Source organism: Symphalangus syndactylus, chromosome 24 (assembly GCF_028878055.3).
Source record: "Symphalangus syndactylus isolate Jambi chromosome 24, NHGRI_mSymSyn1-v2.1_pri, whole genome shotgun sequence".
Classification (NCBI taxonomy): Eukaryota; Metazoa; Chordata; class Mammalia; order Primates; family Hylobatidae; genus Symphalangus; species Symphalangus syndactylus.
Genome location: NC_072446.2, coordinates 27,048,822 through 27,070,795, shown reverse-complemented (window position 1 = coordinate 27,070,795; position 21,974 = coordinate 27,048,822). Strand labels below are relative to the sequence as shown.

The 21,974-nt window shown below is 46.2% G+C and overlaps 1 protein-coding gene across 1 annotated transcript; it reads left to right on the top strand.

Moving 5' to 3' along the window:
* Window positions 1-857: 857 nt before the first annotated feature.
* On the top strand, window positions 858-12,881 carry WFDC2 (WAP four-disulfide core domain 2). Its single transcript, XM_055265682.2, has 4 exons — window positions 858-978; window positions 1,507-1,650; window positions 11,317-11,469; window positions 12,720-12,881. Exons 1-3 carry the CDS (start codon window positions 900-902, stop codon window positions 11,466-11,468), a joined length of 375 nt encoding a protein of 124 aa, XP_055121657.1. The 5' UTR covers window positions 858-899; the 3' UTR covers window position 11,469; window positions 12,720-12,881.
* The last annotated feature ends 9,093 nt before the right edge of the window (window positions 12,882-21,974 follow it).

Genomic DNA, 21,974 nt, shown 5'->3' with positions numbered 1-21,974 from the left:
CTGGAGGGCCCCTTTTGACGACTTTCTCTTCACCAAGCGTCTTGCCCTGCATATGTCACACAGCAGGCACCCAGTGAATATTTACGATGGAATGGAAAAACCAAGGGCCTGGAGGGAGAGACCAGGGTTAAAACCTTATTTGTACAGCTTTGCAGGGGAACTTGTGGTGGAGGTGCGGTCCTAAATCCCTAAACACCCAGTTCCTTTGTCATATACAGCTGATAACAGTAACTCCCTGGTCAGAGGACCGGCGACAATTCCTTGAGACAAGGAGCACAGAGCCTGGCACAGTCAGTCCGGTAGGACAGAGAGGGAGACAGAAACACACACCCAAACCGCTTGAGACTGCTAGGTGCTTCACCTTCCTGGGCCTGTTTCTGATGAGGAGGGTTTGTTTATCAATAATAAGTGCTATTTCTGTAGCCCCTACTATGTGCTCTGTATCACTACCCTAGCCCTCCATCAAGGGGGATCTGCCCTCTCATCTGGCTGACTCCAAATCGAACCCTTTAACCCGCATGCTCTACTGCCTTATCCTCCTCAACCGCCGACTGGGGACACTCTGGAGAAACCTCGGAGTCTTGGAATAGAAACCCAGGAGCCCTGAGCCTTGGCCCTCGGGCCCCGGGAGGGAGGCGTGGACAAGGGTCCGGCCGCAGCTGGTCCCATCCTGGAAGCTGCTTAAGTTCCTGGTTCCCACCGGGGCCAAGAGTGATACCTGATCCTGGGGAATTGTGAAATGACCTCATGTGGCAGCCCGCCCGCGGTGCCCGCAAAGCCCTCCACCCTCCCCTTCCCCGCTCGGCTCCACCCCTACCCCACGCCCCCTCCCGCGCGCGCGGTTAAATCCCCGCACCTGAGCAGCGGCTCGCACCTGCACCCCGCCCGGGCATAGCACCATGCCTGCCTGTCGCCTAGGCCCGCTAGCCGCCGCCCTCCTCCTCGGCCTGCTGCTATTTGGCTTTACCCTAGTCCCAGGTGAGTGGGGCGAGGAGAGGCCCGGCGCCCAGAGGGGCCGAGCCACGAGCGCCAGGATGGAGTCAGACGGAGGCGTAGCGTCTGGAGGCTGGGGAAGTGGGAATTCCCGGGGCGGAAGTGGCGGGGACCCTTGGAGCCTAGGGTGTGGGGTCCAATGTGCTGGAGGTGGAGAGACCACTGATGGCTGAAATTTGGGATGATTCTGTGCTGAACGCGGACACTCCGTGGCTGCAGTGGGCTGGGGGTGGGGGCTGCTCTGCCTCGACCTCGGAAGCTCCTAGACACTCAGCTGTGCGGGGTCCCCTAGGGCTGAGATCTGAGGGCCCCGACGCCAAGGGTTAGGGAGCTCTCGTACTCCCAGGGGTCAGGGACTCCTAGTCTGGAAGTAGGAGTCTCTGGGGGCTGTAAGGGGACTCCTAGGGCCAGAGACTGAGAATTCCTTGGGGTTAAGGTTTGGAGCAGGAGGTGGGCATCCTCTGGGGCTGGCGCTACGCCCCACCCTCGACTGTCCCTGGCCTCCCCTCCCAGGCACAGGAGCAGAGAAGACTGGCATGTGCCCCGAGCTCCAGGCTGACCAGAACTGCACGCAGGAGTGCGTCTTGGACAGCGAATGCGCCGACAACCTCAAGTGCTGCAGCGCGGGCTGTGCCACCTTCTGCTCTCTGCCCAATGGTAACCCCACGGCGGCCGAGCGGGAACGGGGCGGGGCCGCGCTGGGCTGGGAGGAGGCGGGAGGGCCCGGGTTCCGGGAACAGGGGCGCCCCCGGACCCGGGGACCCCCGGGAAAGTCAAGGCGGATGAAACCAGATCCGCCAGTGCTATCCCTCGCACGGCCCCGAGGGAGACAAAGGCGTCGTTGAAGCGCAGCCAAGGGGGGTCCCCACCCCTAGCTGGATTCGAGTCTCTGGTGCATGACGGGCTTCCGGGCACGCACAGCCGGGACATTGTTCCCCGCGGCCTGGGGACCCGGGGCCGCAGTTTCCTTCTCGGACCCGCCGGAGCCTGCCCTGCGGGAAAGCCGGGAGCCTGGGGCGCTCACCTCTCCTCTTGGAGTCCCTCCCTGGGGGCCTCCCCCAGCCCTGGGGAAAGACTGGGAGAGCCTGGCCTGGCAAGATTTTCCCCAATTCCTCTGTCCAGGCGGAAAGGAACTTTACAGATTTAGGAAAATGCCCCGCTCATCTTAAAGATGTGGAAGGGAGCATCGGTGAGAAAAAAATGTTCTTGCCCAAGGTCACACCGCCATCCCATGGCTGCCGGAGTCATAGTGAGGGTTCAGCTTTTGCCTTTCAGGCCAACTGGCTAAGTGATTCGAAGAAAGTGAGGAATCCTCCCTGGACACTGTATCGTTGTCTTTCAGTCAATCTCTTCCACTCTAAGGATTGAGTGAGCGCGAGCTGGGGACTCTCTCAAAGGTGCTTACTGGAGCTGCAGTCTCCACCAGGCTGATCAGAGCAGGGGGTGGCTTAGACAGCATGGAATCTCAGCTTTTCGTTCTCCAGAGGAAAATGCTGAGGATTAGAGGCAGGGATAGGACCTGGAGGGAACCGAGGTACTGTAATGATGTTCTTTATCCAGAATACAGCCCCTGTGACTGTTATTTCCTTGAATATCTTTGTTATTTCCTTGAAGATGCCAGCACAGGCTGGGAAGGTTTGTAATACGGTGACCCAAGACACCGATCAGCAGGGAAGTGGTAAGTGGAGGGGGACTGGCAGCCCACCAAGGGCAGCTTCAAGGTCACGAGTCCCCTCCTGTGGGCCAGGGAGAGGAGAACCAGAAGGAGAGAGGAAGATTTGGAGAGAAAGCAGGCAGCAGGCAGATGAGAGAGGTGGAGGCGCAAAGGAGGGAGTCTTTGCTGTTTGATGGATGAAGAATTTGTTCCCTTATCTCATATGGACAGACTGAGGCAGGAAGAGGGACAAGGTCAGATGGCCTCCTGAGCCAGGGAGGGAGCCTGGAGGTTTGAATCCTAGTTCTGCCATTTTCTAGTTGTGTGATCCTGAGCATGTTGCTTTACCTCTCTGAGCCTGTGCTGTAAAATGGGAATAATTCCAAACCCTATAGGATTGGCATGAGGACTAAATGAAATAATGCATGTAAAGTGTCTATTAGTGAGAAGATACTCCATACGCAGTGGCTTGTTTTGATCATAAATGGTTCCCTATTTATTTCCAGGGCAGCCCAATATTAGAGGTTCCTACTCCTTTCAAGAGAATGAATTTCTTTGTATTAGGAAGTCAAGACTGTTGGCAACTGTAAAAAAAATTTTTTTTTTTGTATTATACTTTAAGTTCTGGGGTACAAGTGCAGAACGTGCAGGTTTGTTACATAGGTATACATGTGCCATGGTGGTTTGCTGCACCCATCAACCTGTCATCTACATTAGGTATTTCTCCTAATGCTATCCCTCCCCTAACCCCCAACCCCCCGACAGGCCCCGGTGTGTGATGTTCCCCTCCCTATGTCCATGTGTTCTCATTGTTCAACTCCCACCTGTGAGTGAGAACATGCAGTATTTGGTTTTCTGTTCTTGTGTTAGTTTGCTGAGAATGATGGTTTCCAGCTCCATCCATGTCTCTGCAAAGGACATGAACTCATCCTTTGTTATGGTTGCATAGTATTCCATGGTGCATACGTGCCACATTTCCTTTATCCAGTCCATCACTGATGGGCATTTGGGTTGGTTCCAAGTCTTTGCTATTGTGAACAGTGCTGCAATAAACCTATGTGTGCATGTGTCTTTATTGTAGAATGATTTATAATCCTTTGGGTATATACCCAGTAATGGGATTGCTGGGTCAAATGGTATTTCGTGTTCTAGATCCTTGAGCAATGGCCACACTTTCTTCCACAATGGTTGAACTAATTTATACTCCCACGAACAGTGTAAAAGCATTCCTATTTCTTCACATCCTCTCCAGCATCTGTTGTTTCCTGACTTTTTAAAGATCTCCATTCTAACTGGTGTGAGATGTTATCTCATTGTGGTTTTGATTTGCATTTCTCTAATACCAGTGATGATGAGCATTTTTCATGTTTGTTGGCTGCATAAATGTCTTCTTTTGAGAAGCATCTGTTCATATCCTTCACCCACGTTTTGATGGGGTTTTTTTCTCATAAATTTGTTTGAGTTCCTTGTAGATTCTGTATATTAGCCCTTTGTCAGATGGGTAGAGTGCAAAATTTTCTCCCATTCTGTAGGCTGCCTGTTCACTCTGATGATAGTTTCTTTTGCTGTGCAGAAGCTCTTTAGTTTAATTGGATCCCATTTGTCAATTTTGGCTTTTGTTGCCATTGCTTTTGGTGTTTTAGTCATGAAGTCTTTGCCCATGCCTATGTCCTGAATGGTATTGCCTAGGTTTTCTTCTAGGGTTTTTATGGTTTTAGGTCTTACGTTTAAGTCTTTAATCCATCTTGAGTTAATTTTTGTATAAGGTGTAAGGAAAGGGGTCCAGCTTCAGTTTTCTGCGTATGGCTAGCCAGTTTTCCCAACACCATTTATTAAATAGGGAATCCTTTCCCCATTGCTTGTTTTTGTCACGTTTGTCAAAGATCAGATAGTTGTAGATGTGTAGTGTTTTTTCTGAGGCCTCTGTTCTGTTCTATTGGTCTATATATCTGTTTTGGTACCAGTACCATGCTGTTTTGGTTACTATAGCCTTGTAGTATAGCTTGAAGTCAGTTAGGGTGATGCCTCCAGCTTTGTTCTTTTTGCTTAGGATTGTCTTGGCTATGTGGGCTTTTATTTGGTTCCATATGAAATTTAAAGTCGTTTTTTCTAATTCTGTGAAGAAAGTCAGTGGTAGCTTGATGGGGATAGCATTGAATCTATAAATTACTTTTGGGCAGTATAGCCATTTTCACGATGTTGATTCTTTTTATCCATGAGCATGGATTGTTTTTCCATTTGTTTGTATCCTCTCTTATTTCATTGAGCAGTGGTTTGTAGTTCTCCTTGAAGAGGTCCTTCACCTCCCTTGTAAGTTATATTCATAGGTATTTTATTCTCTTTGTAGCAATTGTGAATGGGAATTCACTCGTGATTTGGCTATTATTGGTGTATAGGAATGCTTGTGATTTTTGTACATTGATTTTGTATCCTGAGACTTTACTAAAGTTGCTTATCAGCTTAAGGAGATTTTGGGCTGAGATAATGGAGTTTTCTAAATATACAATCATTTCATCTGCAAACAGGGACAATTTGACTTCCTCTTTTCCTAATTGAATACCCTTTATTTCTTTCTCTTAACTGATTGCCCTGGCCGGAATTTCTAATGCTATGTTGAATAGGGGTGGTGAGAGAGAGCATGCTTGTCTTGTGCCGGTTTTCAAAGGGAATTCTTCCAGCTTTTGCCCATTCAGTATGATATTGGCTGTGGGTTTGTCATAAATAGCTCTTATTACTTTGAGATACCTTCCATCAATACCTAGTTTATTGAGTGTTTTAGCACGAAGGGTGTTGAATTTTATCAAAGGCCTTTTCTGCCTCTATTGAGATAATCATGTGGTTTTTGTCATTGGTTTTGCTTATGTGATGGATTACGTTTATTGATTTGTGTATGTTGAACCAGCCTTGCATCCCAGGGATGAAGCCAACTTGATCATGGTGGATAAGCTTTTTGATGTGCTGCTGGATTTGGTTTGCCAGTATTTTATTGAGGATTTTCACATTGATATTCATCAGGGATATTAACCTGAAATGTTTCTTTTTTGTTTGTTTGTTTGTTTTTTTTGAGACGGAGTCTCGCTTTGCCGCCCAGGCTGGAGTGCAGTGGCGCGATCTCAGCTCACTGCAAGCTCCGCCTCCCGGGTTCCCGCCATTCTCCTGCCTCAGCCTCCCGAGTAGCTGGGACTACAGGTGCCTGCCACCACGCCTGGCTAATTTTTTCTATTTTTAGTAGAGACGGGGTTTCACCGTGTTAGTCAGGATGGTCTCAATCTCCTGACCTCGTGATCCGCCTGCCTCGGCTTTCCAAAGTGCTGGGATTACAGGCATGAGCCACTGCGCCCGGCCCTAACCTGAAATTTTTTTGTTGTTGTGTCTCTGCTAGGTTTTGGTATCAGGATGATGCTGGCCTCATAAAGTGAATTAAGGGAGGAGTCTCTCTTTTTCTATTGTTTGGAATAGTTTCAGAAGGAATGGTACCAGCAACTCCTCTTTGTACCTCTGGTAGAATTCGGCTGTGAATCCGTCTGGTCCCGGACTTTTTTTGGTTGGTAGGCTATTAATTACTGCCTCAATTTTTTATTGGTCGATTCAGGGATTTGACTTCTTCCTGGTTTAGACTTGGGAGGGTGTATGTGTCCAGGAATTTATCCATTTCTTCTAGGTTTTCTAGTTTATTTGCGTAGAGGTGTTTATAGTATTCTGTGATGGTAGATTGTATTTCTGTGGGATCAGTGGTGATATCCCCTTTGTCATTTTTTATTGTGTCTATTTGATTCTTCTCTTTTCTTTATTAGTCTGGCTAGCAGTCAGACTATTTTGTTGATGTTTTTCAAAAACTCAGCTCATGAATTCATTGATTTTTTTTTGAAGGGTTTTTCATGCCTCTATCTCCTTTAGTTCTGCTCTGATCTTAGTTATTTCTTGTCTTCTGCTAGCTTTTGAATTTGTTTGTTCTTGTTTCTCTAGTTCTTTTAATTGTGATGTTAGGGTGTCAATTTTGGATCTTTCCTGCTTTCCCTTGTGGGCATTTAGTGCTATAAATTTCCTTCTAAGCACTGCTTTAGCTGTGTCTCAGAGATTCTGGTATGTTGTATCTTTGTTCTCATTGGTTTCAAAGAACTTATTTATTTCTGCCTTGATTTTGTTATGTACCCAGTAGTTATTCAGGAGCAGGTTGTTCAGTTTCCATGTAAGGTTATGCGGTTTTGAGTGAGTTTCTTAATCCTGAGTTCTAATTTGATGGCACTGTGGTCTGAGAGACTGTTAGGATTTCTGTTCTTTTGCATTTGCTAAGTAGTGTTTTACTTCCAATTATGTGGTCAGTTTTAGAATAAGTGTGATGTGGTGCTGAGGAGAATGTATATTCTGTTGATTTGGTGGAGAGTTCTGTAGATGTCTATTAGGTCTGCTTGGTCCAGAGCTGAGTTCAAGTCTTGGATATCTTTGTTAATTTTCTGTCTCATTGATCTGTCTAATATTGACAGTGGGGGTTAAAGTTTCCCACTATTATTATGTGGGAATCTAAGTCTCTTTGTAGGTCTCTAAGAACTTGCTTTATGAATCAGGGTGCTCCTGTATTAGGTGCATATATATTTAGGATAATTAACTCTTCTTGTTGCATTGATCCCTTTACCATTGTGTAATGCCCTTCTTTGTCTCTTTTGATCTTTGTTGGTTTAAAGTCTGTTTTATCAGAGAATAGGATTGCAGCCCCTGCTTTTTTTTTGCTTTCCATTTCCTTGGTAAATATTCCTCCATCCCTTTATTTTGAGCCTATGTGTCTTTGCATGTGAGATGGGTCTCCTGAATACAGCACACCGATGGGTCTTGACTCTTTATCCAATTTGCCAGTCTTTATCTTTTAATTGAGGCATTTAGCCTGTTTACATTTAAGGTTAATATTGTTATGTGTGAGTTTGATCCTGTCATTATGATGCTAGCTGGTTATTTTGTCTATTAGTTGATGCAGTTTCTTCATAGTGTCGATGGTCTTTACAATTTGGTATGTTTTTGCAGTTGCTGATACCAGTTGTTCCTTTCTAGGTTTAGTGCTCCTTTCAGGAGACCTTGTAAGGTGGCCTGTTGGTAACAAAAATCCCTCAGCATTTGTTTGTCTAGAAAGGATTTTATTTCTCCTTCATGTATGAAGCTTACTTTGGCTGGATATGAAATTCTGGGTTGAAAATTCTTTAAGAATATTGAATATTGGCCCTCACTCTCTTCTGGTTTGTAGGGTTTCTGCAGAGAGATCTGCTGTTGGTCTGATGGGCCTCCCATAGTGGGTAAGCTGACCTTTCTCTCTGGGTGCCCTTAACATTTTTTTCTTCATTTCAACCTTGGCGAATCTGATGATCATGTGCCTTGGGGTTATTCTTCTCAAGGAGTATCTTTGAGGTGTTCTCTGTATTTCCTGAATTTGAATGTTGGCTTGTCTTGCTAGGTTGGGGAAGTTCTCCTGTATAATATCCTGAAGAGTGTTTTCCAACTTGGTTCCATTGTCCCCATCACTTTCAGGTACATTAATCAAACATAGGTTTGGTCTTTTCACATAGTCCCATATTTCTTGGAGGCTTTGTTCATTCCTTTTCATTATTTTTTCTCTAATCTTGTCTTCATGCTTTATTTCATTAAGTTGATCTTCAATCTCTGATATCCTTCTTCTGCTTGATCAATTCAGCTATTGATACTTGTATAGGCTTCATGAAGTTCTCGTGCTGTGTTTTTCAGCTCTATCAGGTCATTTATGTTCTTCTCTAAACTGGTTAATCTAGTTAGCAATTCCTCTAACCTTTTTTCAAGGTTCTTAGCTTTCTTGCATTGGGGTTAGAACATGCTCCTTTAGCTTGGAAGAGTTTGTTATTACCCACCTTCTGAAGCCTACTTCTGTCAATTTGTCAAACTCATTCTCCATCCAGTTTTGTTCCCTTGCTGGTGAGGAATTGTGATCCTTTGGAGGAGAAGAGGTGTTCTGGTTTTTGGAATTTTCAGCCTTTTTGTGCTGGTTTCTCCCCATCTTCGTGGATTTATCTACCTTTGGTCTTTGATGTTGATGATCTTTGGATGGGGTTTCTGAGTGGACATCCTTTTTGTTGATGTTGATGCTATTCCTTTCTGTTAGTTTTCCTTCTAACAGTCAGGGCTCTTGGCTGCAGGTCTGTTGGAGTTTGCTGGAGGTCCACTCCAGACCCTGTTTGACTGGCTATCACCAGCAGAGGCTGCAGAACAGCAAAGATTGCTGCCTGTTCCTTCCTCTGGAAGCTTTGTCCCAGAGGGGCACCTGCCAGATGCCAGCCAGAGCTCTCCTGTATGAGATGTCTGTCAGTCCCTGCTGGAAGGTGTCTCCCAGTCAGGAGACATGGAAGTCAGGGACTTACTTGAGGAGACAGTCTGACCCTTAGCAGAACTCAAATGCTGTGCTGGGAGATCTGCTGCTCTCTTCAGAACCGGCAGGCAGGCTGAAGCCACACCCACAGCTGCCTCTTCCCTCAGATGCTCTGTCCCAGGGAGATGGGAGTTTTACCTATAAGCCCTGACTAGGGCTGCTGCCTTTTTTTTCAGAGATGCCCTGCCCAGAGAGGAGGAATCTAGAGAGGCAGTCTGGCTACAGCAGCTTTGACGAGCTGTGTTGGGCTCTGCCCAGTTTGAACTTCCTGGTGGCTTTGTTTACTCTGTGAGGGGAAAACTGCCTACTCAAGCCTCAGTAATGGTGGATGTCCTTCCCCCTACCAAGTTTGAGAGTTCCAGGTCAACTTCAGACTCCTGTGCTGGCAGTGAGAATTTCAAGCCAGTGGATGTTAGCTTGCTGGGCTCCATGGGGGGTGGGATCCTCTGAGCTAGACCACTTGGCTCCCTGGCTTCAGCCCCCTTTCCAGGGGCGTGAATGGTTCTGTCTCACTGGCATTCCAGGAGCCACTGGGGTATGAAAAAAAGAAAAATCCTGCAGCTAGCTCAGTGTCTGCCCAAATGGCCACCCAGTTTTGTGCTTGAAACCCAGGGCTCTGGTGGTGTAGGCACCTGAGGGAATCTCTTGGTCTGTGGGTTGCAAAGACTGTGGGAAAAGTGTAGTATCTGCTCCAGAGTGCACTGTTCCTCATGGCACAGTCCCTCATGGCTTCTCTTGGCTAGGGGAGGGAGTTCCCTGACCTCTTGTGCTTCCCAGGTGAGGTGACGCCCTACCCTGCTTCTGCTCGCCCTCCATGGGCTGCACCCACTGTCTAACCAGTTCCAATGAGATGAGCCACGTACCTCAGTTGAAAATGCAGAAATCACCTGCCTTCTGCATTGATTCACTAGGAGCTGCAGACTGGAGCTGTTACTATTCGGCCATCTTGAAAGCTGAACCTAAATCTTTTTTTTTTTTTTTTTTTGAGATGGAGTCTCGCTCTGTCACACAGGCTGGAGTGCAGTGGCATGATCTCAGCTTACTACAATCTCCGTCTCCCAGGTGCAAGCGATTCTCCCGCCTCAGCCTTCCAAGTAGCTGGGATTACCGGCGCATGCCACCATGCCCAGCTAACTTTTTTGTATTTTTAGTGGAGAGGGGGGTCTCGAGTCCTGACCTCCAATGATCCCACCTGCCTCAGCCTCCCAAAGTGTGGGATTACAGGCATGAGCCACTGCACCCGGTGATCTGTCAGCCACTTTCCTTGTCCTCTACAGCTAATTACCCAGTTCTGTGCCTGTGTTTTACACACAAAAACCTGCACATATTTATAGCAGCTTTATTTATAATTGCTGAAAGTTGGAAGCAACTGTGATGTACCTCAGTTGATGAATGGATTTGGCTGGGCCTGGCTCCCCTCTATCTAACCCGGGAAGTGGAGTGTGATTGTGTGTGTGTGTGTGTTAGTGGAAGGATGTGTGGTTTCTCTCTGCATGGATGAATGAGTGTATTTGGAGGGTCACGGTGCTGAGAGACTGCAACTGGGATTCGGTCTGTGGGTATGAGTGAAGATTATAAGTGTGTAACCCCTCATATGAGTACTGTACTTTACACTTTAAGTGGCAGCATAGTGCTTAAACATGGCAGCAGCAGTTAACAGATAGACTCTGGAGCTAGATTTCTTGGGGTTCAAATTCTGCTTCAATTCTGTGTGACCTTAGGCAAATTACTTAACTTCTCAGTGCCTCAGTTTCTTCATTTGTAACACAAGGAAATATTAACAGATCCCTCCCCCTCTTTTAGGATTATTATGAGAATTAGAAGAGTTAATATATGTTAGGGGCTTAATACCTGGCATGTAGTAAGAGCTAATTAAGTATTCACTGTTATAATTTCTCATTATAACTACAGAGTAGTTTGATATTTCAGGGAGAAATAATATATGTTTGTTTCCACTGCTTTCACAACAACCCTATGTTGTAATTAGCACTGTTCCACTGACACCTAAAGACACGGAGGCTCTGGGAGATTTCTGGCCCTAGGCCACAAAGGCCCACTTGGGACTCAAGCTGAGGTCCTGTGATTCCATTTGGGAGCAGGAGGAGGGATTTGCAGGTGATCTTCCTGGGCCTCCTGAGAGCAGCTCAGGAGCCCAAGATGGACTCGGGCAGGCAGCTCTGCTGTATGTGAAGCCCAGTGAGGGGCAGTGGGGGGACCACGCTGCAGGTACAAGTTAATCTCCCTGTATCCCCTCTGCCCACTTACCCTTACTCCTTTTTCTACCCAGATAAGGAGGGTTCCTGCCCCCAGGTGAACATTAACTTTCCCCAGCTCGGCCTCTGTCGGGACCAGTGCCAGGTGGACAGCCAGTGTCCTGGCCAGATGAAATGCTGCCGCAATGGCTGTGGGAAGGTGTCCTGTGTCACTCCCAATTTCTGAGGTAGGTGAACGGGAAAGAGAAAGTGTATTGATGGCCAGGTGTTGTGGGAAACAGGAGAAAACATCACCCAGGCGGAGGTGAAGGGAAGTTAGTTTGCAGGGACAGTTGGGATAGGTGTACCAGAGGGGTGACCCTCAGCCTGTTCTAAAAGAAGAGTGAAAGGTGGGTAGTATGATGAGCTGCAGTGGGGAGGCTGTCTCAGGCAGAGGGAACAGAATAAGCAAGAGCTTGGCTGGGTGTGGTGGCTCACTCCTATAATCCCAGCACTTTGGGAGGCTGAGGTGTGCGGATCACCTGAGGTCGAGAGTTAAAGACCAGCCTGACCAGCATGGAGAAACTCCGTCTCTACTAAAAATACAAAAAAAAAAAAAAAAAAAAAAAAAAATTAATGGGCGTGGTGGTGGGTGCCACCCACTCGCTACTCAGGAGGCTGAGGCAGGAGAATCACTTGAACCTGGGAGACAGAGGTTGTGGTGAGCTGAGATCACACCATTGCACTCCAGCCTGGGCAACAAGAGTGACACTCCATGTCAAATTAAAAACAAACAAACAAAAAACAGCTTGGTGGTACCCTTGGGTTGAAATCTCGTGGTTGTCATGTGCTACTTTTAACAATTTCTCAGCAAAGGAACCTGAAGATAACTGATAGAATCCAATAGTGCAGAGATGAGCAACTGAAGTCTAGAGAGAGGGGGTGTGCTCTTGGTGCCCCAGAGGAAACTATGGTTTCTGTAAACTAAGCTATGGTCTCCCTGGAGCCAGGGCTCTCAGATGCCAACTGCATGGATAGGCTTTGCAGTCAAGAAGACCCGGGTTCAAATGTTAGCTCTGACACTTACCTAGCCTTCTCACCTCCCTGAGTCACAGTTATCTTGCTTATAAAATGTAGCTAAATAATATCTAATTGATCAGATATCCCATTTTAACCTAAGGAAGAAGGCATGGCAGAACTTCCTAATAGTAGAGGGATTCTTAAGGAGAGAAATGGCCATGGCCCCTCAGGAAGGCCACAGTGGACATTTGGGACCACAGTATACCCAGGTGCCTGCTAGGGATGGTCTGAAGGAGAAGAGTATGTCTAGAACCTGTAGAAAATGCAAGCAGAGCCCCCAGAAGGTGAGGCTGTGCTGCGTGGGTGTGTGGGGATGGGGTGGGGTCAAGGAGCTGGTCTAGGATTTAAGCTGCAGGTACTCTTGCCTAGTCTAATGGATATTGTTGTTGATGGTACTGTTATGATTTTCTTCGTCCAGCTCCAGCCACCACCAGGCTGAGCAGTGGGGAGAGAAAGTTTCTGCCTGGCCCTGCATCTGGTTCCAGCCCACCTGCCCTCCCTTTTTTTGGGCCTCTGTATTCCCTCTTGGGCTGACCACAGCTTCTTCCTTTCCCAACCAATAAAGTAACCACTTTCAGCACGTTCTGTCTCTGTCTCCCCTGACTTGGGTTGAGGTGGGTGGGTAAGTGTTAAGGGTGTGACCAGATCATCCAGGCATGAAGTCCAGAGAAGGATCATCTGGTAGGTGTTACACTCTCCTGGTGGATCCTTACATCAACCCTATGAATCTGGTCATTATTCCTCCAGGGGGATGGATGAGAAAACTGAGGCTCAGACGGGTGGTGGGATGCTTCCAAAGTCACTCAGATTCATTGCTGGAGGTGCTGATAATAGCAGCAGCATGCACCAGGTGCCAGACATGGTGCTGGGAGGTTTGCCTATGAGATCCTCTGGCTCCTCAAAACAGTCGCCAGAGTAGTTAACAACATACCCCTGTCACAGACCTGACCTCCATGAGGTTACTTGCCAGTGGCCACACAGAAAGATGGCAAAGCCAGGATCCTCTCTTGTTGATACTTTAAGTCAAAGTTTTATTTTATATAAGTAATATAGTCATATGCATCCAAACTCAAAAGATTAAAAAAAGATATACAATGAAAAGTGTCTTTCACCCTTTACCCCGTCACCTTCCACCCCAGCCACCAAGTTGTTTTCTATGAAGACAACAAATGTTCTCGGTTTCTTGGGTTTCTTTTCAGATATGTATCCCCAACTCTCAACCCTTTCTCTCTCCCTTCCCTATTTCTTCCTCTTTTCCTTTCTATTCCCCCTCTATGCCTCACTCTATTCTCTTTCTCTCTCCTCTATTCCTTCCTCTCCATCCTCCTCTCTCTCCATATTCCCTCTCTTAATGCCCCTCTCTCTATGTACACTCCTTTCTCTCCATAGTATCCCCTTCTACTTCTCTCCCCACTCCCTATCTCTATCATCTCTTTCCATCTGTTAGAATAGGTAGTTAGACATGAGCAGGACAGGAGAGGGCTCCCCCCTCACACGCCCAGGAATGTCAGGTGACCATCAGGTGATGGTCAGGTAATGGTTAAACTGTCTCTCTAAAATGATCACTGGGCCGGGTGCAGTGGCTCACACCTGTAATCCCAGCACTTTGGGAGGCCGAGGTGGGTGGATCACCTATCAGGAGTTTGAGACCAGCCTGGCCAACATGGCCAAACCCCATCTCTACTAAAAATACAAAAATTAGCCAGGCATGGTGGCATACACCTGTAATCCCAGCTACTCGGGAGGCTGAGGCAGGAGAACTACTTGAACCCGGAAGGTGGAGGTGGAGTGAGCTCAGATACACCACTGCACTCCAGCCTGGGCAACAGAGAGAGACTCCATCTTTTTTTTTTTTTTTTTCAAGCTACAAATAAAAGTTTTCTTGGCTCTGAAAAACAAAGATCAGCAACGTTTTAAGTAAAAAGTCATAAAAGGTTTATTTTAGTCTTCTATTAGTTCAGTCTATTTAGTTAACACCTGTTCTGCTTGATGTTCATAAACGTTTCAGCTCTCCATGAGAGTCCTGAAAGTTTTTTCCTCGATTCTAATGTCACAATCTCCGAAGTTATCAGAAACCTGCATTCAAGAGCACCTGTCAAAGTCCTATAGCTGATTATAAACACCTTTTGAAGAGAATCAAAACAAGACAATAATTGTCTGTGGGTGACAAAAAGTCTTAGGACAGCCACTACTAAAGCCACAATTGACAATTTTGGTTACTTCTGTGGCATACAACAATTTTACACAACAATTATAATAATTACATACACTAAGCCATATCACAATTACAGGACTTTCCAGTAATTTTGGAACATATACTAATAACATATTTATACAAATACAGCCCAAAGAAAGCCAAACACCATTTCATATTTGACAATGCTTCCCGTATGATTTTTATACCAAATAAGCCAAATATGTCATTTTTGGACTTCAGGGGACCTAATAGCTATAAGATAATTAGGTCAGAAAAAGACGTAATTTATAATTTTGTTTTGGAAATGTTGTTACTATCAAAGGTTTAAAACACTTGATATTATAGAAGAGAATCATAGGCCACCGTAAGTCATCTAGCCAAAATAACTCAAAAATTTTAAAAAGGCAAAAAACTTTATTCATGGAAAATCTTGTTCGAGAGAAAGCCAAATTTCACCTTTGCATTAGTGTACTATTAATATCAAACCCAATTCTTAGTAGAACTTTAGACAAATCTCTTCAATTTTAATGTTTGACCCTAAGGTAAGATTCTCATAAATCTTATGACCCTTTACAAATTTTTGTTAAAGAGCAGATCAGTGGTCCAAAGAAACCCTTTTGTGCTTTTATTCCAATGTTCACTTTACAGAAAAACCGAATAATATCACTTTAGCTTTAGCCAATATATTCACATATAGAATTTCTTTTACAAGATTAATCTTTCACAAACCTATCACAACTTGCTCAAACCTTCAGCTTTATCCTATCTTACTTAAAACCTTTAACCCTCTAAACTAGTGTAGCCAAAAAACTTCCACATTTCCATGCCTTCTTATAATCTTTTACCGAAAACACATTTCACTTTCCTGACACACTTTGCATGTAAAACGTTTCTGTAGTAGTCTCAATTGCATGTTACACTGTTAACTCTTAGCAACTTTTGTTTTTGCTGAAAAACCTGATAAGTGAGTGATTTTTAATTATGTAGCAGGTGTGGAGCCTAAGATACGAGACAAAAATGCAGATTAGGTATCTTTCCATCATAGTGAGGGGGCATCCCTAACTCCACATGTCCACAGGCCTTACCTAGAATCTAATAGCTCAAAGAATAGCTCTTCTTTGACTTTTCAAAAGTCAAAGAAGCAGTTCATGATCTTAAAGCGTTTAGCAAACCTAATTATCTGACCAAATTTAGAACAAACGTCTTTATTTTACTAATAATTGTTTAAACGATCCTTATCTTCTAAAGCTTACTAAAGTCACATGAACTAAAAGGCATTAGTTTTTATTTTCCTGACAAAATATTTGATTTAAGAGCTTATTTTTAAGCCAATTAATCAGAGCTCGTTCATATATAAATGTCACACACACAACACATATAAATATACAGACAGCAGAAGATCCAGTAGTTGTAAGATTTTTCATTTGGCGGTTTTTTTCTTTTTTTTCTTTTTTTTTTTTTGAGACGGAGTCTTTCTCTGTCCCCCAGGCTGGAGTGCAGTGGCGCGATCTCGGCTCACTGCAAGCTCCGCCTCCCGGGTTCACGCCATTCTCCTGCCTCAGCCTCCCAAGAAGCTGGGACTACAGGCGCCCGACAACACGCCCGGCTAATTTTTTTTTTGTATTTTTAGTAGAGACGGGGTTTCACCGTGTTAGCCAGGATGGTCTCGATCTCCTGACCTTGTGATCCGCCCACCTCGGCCTCCCAAAGTGCTGGGATTACAGGCTTGAGCCACCGCGCCCAGCCTTGGTGGTTTTTTTCTTAATTGGATTACTGGCTTCAGGGTGGGGTCCTCTGAGGATCAGGGTTAGGAGAATATGCCATTTCTAGGGCCTAATAAGCAGATACAGATGGAAAGCAAAACAGATCCCCTAAAATTCAGGGTCCTATTTTTATACCGGATCCTGAATTCCCAAAAAAGAAACACTACAGAACAAGACAATGAATGATCTTACTGTGAGTTTCCTTGCAAGACAACCCAGAGTCAATCAGCCCATGCTGTGATCAGCCTATCCCCCATGGAAGCCTTATCTCAGTGGTGGGGTGGGGAGTGAGGACGTCTCCATAACTTCCAGGTGGCCAAGAGCACGCCTCTCTGATCCAAACGTGCAGAGGGCCAAGTATCCGCCCGTAACTGCCACTGGCCATGCCCAAAAGTATATTTGCTACCTAGTTATTACACACCAAAGCTCGCTCATAATGTGAAGTAATTTCTGATACTCTAAAAAGTAAAAAACGTCAGATAGTGCAATGCAAAACAGAACAGAGCCTTAGCTTTTGAGAGAGATCTATCTGCTTCCAATTCCTGGGGTTTAATGAGGAAAACAGATGTTTTCCCTAAAACGGGGTCTGTGGCACCTCCTCTGTTTTTCTCAAGCAGTCCAAGGCTGTTAGAAATTATCTTAGGTCTTCTCATGTGTGCATTAAGAGTGGCAAGAAGACAAAACAGAGAAAAAAACAATTCAGTCGACTGAGAAAAAAAAATACCTGTTTTTCCCCTTGTCTTGTTTTTCCCTTGTAAAAAAAATACTTTTTTCTTCAGAAAAACAAGATCCAAGAAGAGAAAAAAGCATAAAGTCCTTTTAAATATACGTATAGCTTGGATATCTGCTTTTAATTAAGCTAACTTTTAACAAAATCTCTTATTACCAGACTGTAGCCGGGACAAACAGCCAATATTTATGGCCTTTAAACTTTACCAAAGGTAATCTCCCAGATGAAACCAATAAGCCTTAACTAAGGTTATGACTTAACCACAGGTGTACGAAGTATTTTCAAACAGGTGGTAAGCAGTTTTTACAAGATTTAGAATCTACAAAGGTAGCTTAGAGAAGGGAAAATTCAAAAAGGGAAGCCAGATGTTGTTCAAGGAGGGGCAGAGAATCAACAAATGGCAAAGCTCACATAGATATCAAACTAGAAAGGACTAATTCCCTGAGCGGGGAATTGAACCCTGAATCTGGGCTGCCATTGTGAAAAGACAAATCCTTAGCTACTAAGCTTCAGCATTGGGCAGTTTCCATTTCTTTTCTTAGAAGGACCCTAGAGGCAGCCAATTTTGAGCTTGCAAAGGCTTTTAACTGCTCAAGACAATTTTTAGGGCTATGACGTGAACCTCAAAATTCTGTCCTCTGGATGCTGGAGACTAAGAGGGTGTACCACCACATGGTTACAAGGTCAAGCTCCCAAGGACATAAGACAAGGGGAAAACTTCATTCAGTTTTTTGTTTGTTTCAGGGACCTGCAGCAAAGTTTGTAACTGACCACTGTGCCGGACTGGCTTGAACAGCAAGCTTACCGGGTCCTAAGCCCATGTTCTATCCTAAGGTACCTCTCTTTATGACAGAAAAATACAGAAAGACAAATTCATAGCACAAAGTACACCAGATTTGCTACAGCTTAAGACTAGCCTCATGAAGGCTTTTGTTTCATTAATTGAAACTTTGCAGAGGAGACAGTGATTTTTACCATTCCTATAATCGGCACGCACAGGGAGAGGCCAGAAGTCTGACTGGTAAGAAATTCTTACCCTTTTGCCGGCATGCCAGGTTTCTGGGTTCCCTTTCCCTGAGTGGCCCTAGTGAATCTACTCACTGCATCATAGCCCTGGGGGCCAAGCTGCAACACAAAATTAAAAAAAAAAAAAAATCTCAATTTTGTAAGATGCTGCCCAGTGGGTTGCATGAGGTAACCAAATTAACATTTTCCATTCCAGCCAGAGCAAAATACGTGTGACAAAACATACACAGTAGCCGCTCTGCTTAGCACCCAATATCTAACTGGCAAGGCTCAAACTTGCCCCCGGTTGTGCCTTGTCATCTTTAATCCATTCGAAGTGGGGTGGAGTGACCTCCGACCCGGAATTTCAACATGTGGTCTCTGGGCAAGATGGAAGAGCAGATAGTCTCCTTAAGTAACAGAAACGATAGGAAAAGAAAAGGAGAGAAAGAGAGACTGAGAGAGAGAAGCCTTGTCTGAGGCAGGGTGGAGAAGCGGGGAGCTCAGGGAGGCCAGAGAAATACCCACCCATTGCAGCAACACTGAATCAAAAGTTCAGGCAGGTACTTGTCAGTCACAAAGGGATCTTTTCCAGCAGTCCCATCAGCTCTCAAGTTTCCCCCTCTGGGAAGAAAAAAAGTTGCCCATGTTCCATGATCCTGTACATGCCTAATCCTGTCACCTGTAGCCATCAGCAAAGAGTGCAAGGCAGATTAATCCAAAGAGAATAGCAGTTAACATTTCATAGTGCCAAATCCATTTCTAACCAACAGGGATGTTACTGAGGAGAACCTCTAACCCACTGTCTTTCTCTTTTCTTTCTTTCTTTTCTAACCACTGTCTCTCTCTTTTCTTTCTTTCTTTCGTTCTCTTTCTTTCTTCTTTTTGAGACGGAGTATTTTGCTCTGTTGCCCAGGCTGGAGTTGTTTCATCCTAAGGTACCCCTCTTTATGACAGAAAAATACAGAAAGAAAAATTTACAAAATACAGAAAGAGCCCCCGCTGCTGGAAGAGAAACCTCCACCCACTCCACCTCCTGCCCCGACTCCTCAGCCTCTGCCACCCGCTCCGCCGCCACAGCCAGCCCTGCCCTCACCACCCCCGCTGGTGGCCCCCACGTCCAGCTCACCACCGCCACCGCCGCTGCCACCTCCACCAGCTATGCCCTCGCCTCCACTGCCACCCCCGCCAGCCGCTGCCCCTCCCGAGGAACCCGCCCGCCCCTCCCCCAAGGACCCCGAGCTGCCGGACACCTGGCCTCTGCACCTGGCCAAGAAGCAGGAGACGGCGGCCTTGTGTAGGGAGACGGACTAGGAGGCGGGCGAGAGTGGCGGAGAGGGCATCTTCCGTGAGCGGGACGAGTTCGTCATCCGCGCAGAGGACATCCTTTCCCTCAAGGTGAGTCCCAGCCGTCTCCAAAAACTGGGCCTCATGTGTTACTTGAGTGTTTGTTGAGCGCCGGCTGGATGAGAGGCTTGTGTTGGGACCTGCAGATCCAGTCATGGCTGAGGGAGAATGGCTGGGCCCACTGGAATTCACAGTCCAGTGGAGCCGATAGAGGTGGCAGTGACCTGCGGGCCTCAGAGGTGTTATTTGCGTATGTGTCTATACATGCATTACCTGTATATAAGGTAAATAATTTTTTTTTTTTTTTTTTTTTTTTTTTTTGAGACAGAGTCTCGCTCTGTCTCCCAGGCTGGAGTGCAGTGCTGCAATCTCGGCTTACTGCAACCTCCGCCTCTCGGGTTCACGCCATTCTCCTGCCTCAGCCTCCAGAGTAGTTGGGAGTACAGGCGCCCACCACCACGCCTTGCTAATTTTTTGTATTTTTAGTAGAGACGGGGTTTCACCGTGTTAGCCAGGATGGTCTTGATCTCCTGACCCACCGCCTTGGCCTGCCAAAGTGCTGGGACTACAGGCGTGAGCCACCGCGCCGGCCAGGATTTTTGTTTGTTTGTTTGAGATGGAGTCTCACTCTGTCGCCCAGGCTGGAGTGCCGTGGCACAATCTCGGCTCCCTACAACCTCTGCCTCCCAGGTTCAAGCAATTCTCCTGCCTCAGCCTCCCGAGTAGCTGGGATTACAGGCACATACCATCACGCCTGGCTAATTTTGTATTTTTCGTAGAGGTGGGGTTATCACGTTGGCCAGCTGGTCTCAAACTCCCGACCTCAGGTGATCCACCCGCCTCGGCCTCCCAAAGTGCTGGGATTACAGGCATGAGTCACAGCGCCCAGCCACCCCCTATGGCTTAGAAGGGACTCTAATTTTTCTAAGTTAAGCCTTTAACCCAAGTTTGGTCAAGCATCCTTGCTTTTTATTAACAGGGGCCTTTAAGCCTCTTTGTCTTAGGAGGGACTCTAACTCTCCTAAGTTGGGCTTCTAACCCAATCCCATCCTTTACCCAGGTAAAATGTACCCCACCACGTATCCAGAGTTGGCCAATTGGTGCTGCAGTCTTTTTCTGTGGGTCAGGAGTCTCTTCAGTATAGTCCCTTCATGGTGGCCAGGAAGATGTTACCGGAAAGGAGTCCGGATCCAGACCCCAAGAGAGGGTTCTCAGATCTCACACAAGAAAGAAATCAAAGCAAGTCCATAGAGTAAAGTGAGAAAGCAAGTTTATTAAGAAAGTAAAGGAAAGGGAAAAAGAGTGGCTACTCCACGGGCAGAGCAGCCCCAAGGGTTGCTGGTTCAAGATTTTTATGGTTATTTCTTGATTATATGCTAAAACAGGGGTGGATTATTCATGAGTTTTCATGGAGAGGGGAAGAGATTTCCCAGAACTGAGGATCCCTCCCCTTTTTAGTCTATATAGGATAACTTCTGAGTGTTGGCACGGTGTTTGTCAAGTGTCATGACACTGATAGGAATATCTTTTAGCATGCTAATGCATTATGATTAGCATACAATGAGCATTGAGGATGACCAGAGGTCACTTTCATTGCCATCTTGGTTTCAGTGGGTTTCGGCTGGGTTCTTTACCACATCCTGATTTATTAGCAGGGTCTGTGACCTGTATCTTGTGCCAACCTCCTATCTCATCCTGTGACTAAGAATGCCTAACCTTCTGGGAATGTAGCCAAGCAGGTCTCACCCTTATTTTATCCAGCCCCTATTCAAGATGGAGTCACTCTGGTTGGAAGGCCTCTGACACAATGATTTCTTACTTTAATCCTGGGGTGCATGCTTACCCTTTGGGGTGAGGGAGAAGGAGAATAAGGGAGTAATGTCAGTGACTCTGGCCCCCCAGGAACAGCCTTTATATCCTTCCCTTCTTCTCTACCCACTGTGGAACATGAGAGATCTGGAAAGTTTCAGTGACATTGTCTGGAATGTCTGGCCAGCCTGGCTTGGTGTCTATCAGGCCTTATCTTCCTCATCTTCTTGTGGGACCAGGGACCAGGGACCAGACAAGGCCCCAGGGCATCTCCATTCACCCCCAGGGCACAAACTGATAGAGGCTCCTGGTGGGAGTGGGGATGCTTTGTGCATATGATAGCCCCTTGGCCAGAGATGGCACTGTAGATTTCCTTCTAGCTCCTCACTTTCTGATTTCTATCTTTGTCCATGCTTGAGGCTCCCCAACCTTTTAGGCAGAAACAGAGGCATCCAGTGATGGGTTGGGAAGAGTTGCTGGGAACTCGGTGTGTGACTACCACTAGCTCCACTTTCTCCTGTCCTTCTACAGGTTTGCATTCTGAAAGAGTGGCCCAGGGAGGGTGATGTCTAACCCAGGGATGGCAAAGGTGTTGTCCACATGCCATCATTTCTTCCACCAGCACCCACATCACATGATTGCTGCTCCTTTCCATTAGCCCATGTGTGGCCACAGAGCCCTCAGCACAGGGCTGCCCATTGATTGGGGTTGACAGGTAGATTTGCTACCCCTGATTTAACTCAAGAAATAAAACGCTAATGGTGAAAAGTCAGACCTGGTGGTTGAGGTTTTACTGAGTAAGAAGATTGCACAGGGGACCCT

Bases quoted from the DNA above. Each gene is read 5' to 3' on its own strand.
- WFDC2 (XM_055265682.2), top strand. From the start codon at position 900: ATGCCTGCCTGTCGCCTAGGCCCGCTAGCCGCCGCCCTCCTCCTCGGC. The intron at 979-1,506 runs GTGAGTGGGGCG...CTCCCCTCCCAG, and splicing joins TGGCTTTACCCTAGTCCCAG to GCACAGGAGCAGAGAAGACT. The intron at 1,651-11,316 runs GTAACCCCACGG...TTTTCTACCCAG, and splicing joins CTTCTGCTCTCTGCCCAATG to ATAAGGAGGGTTCCTGCCCC.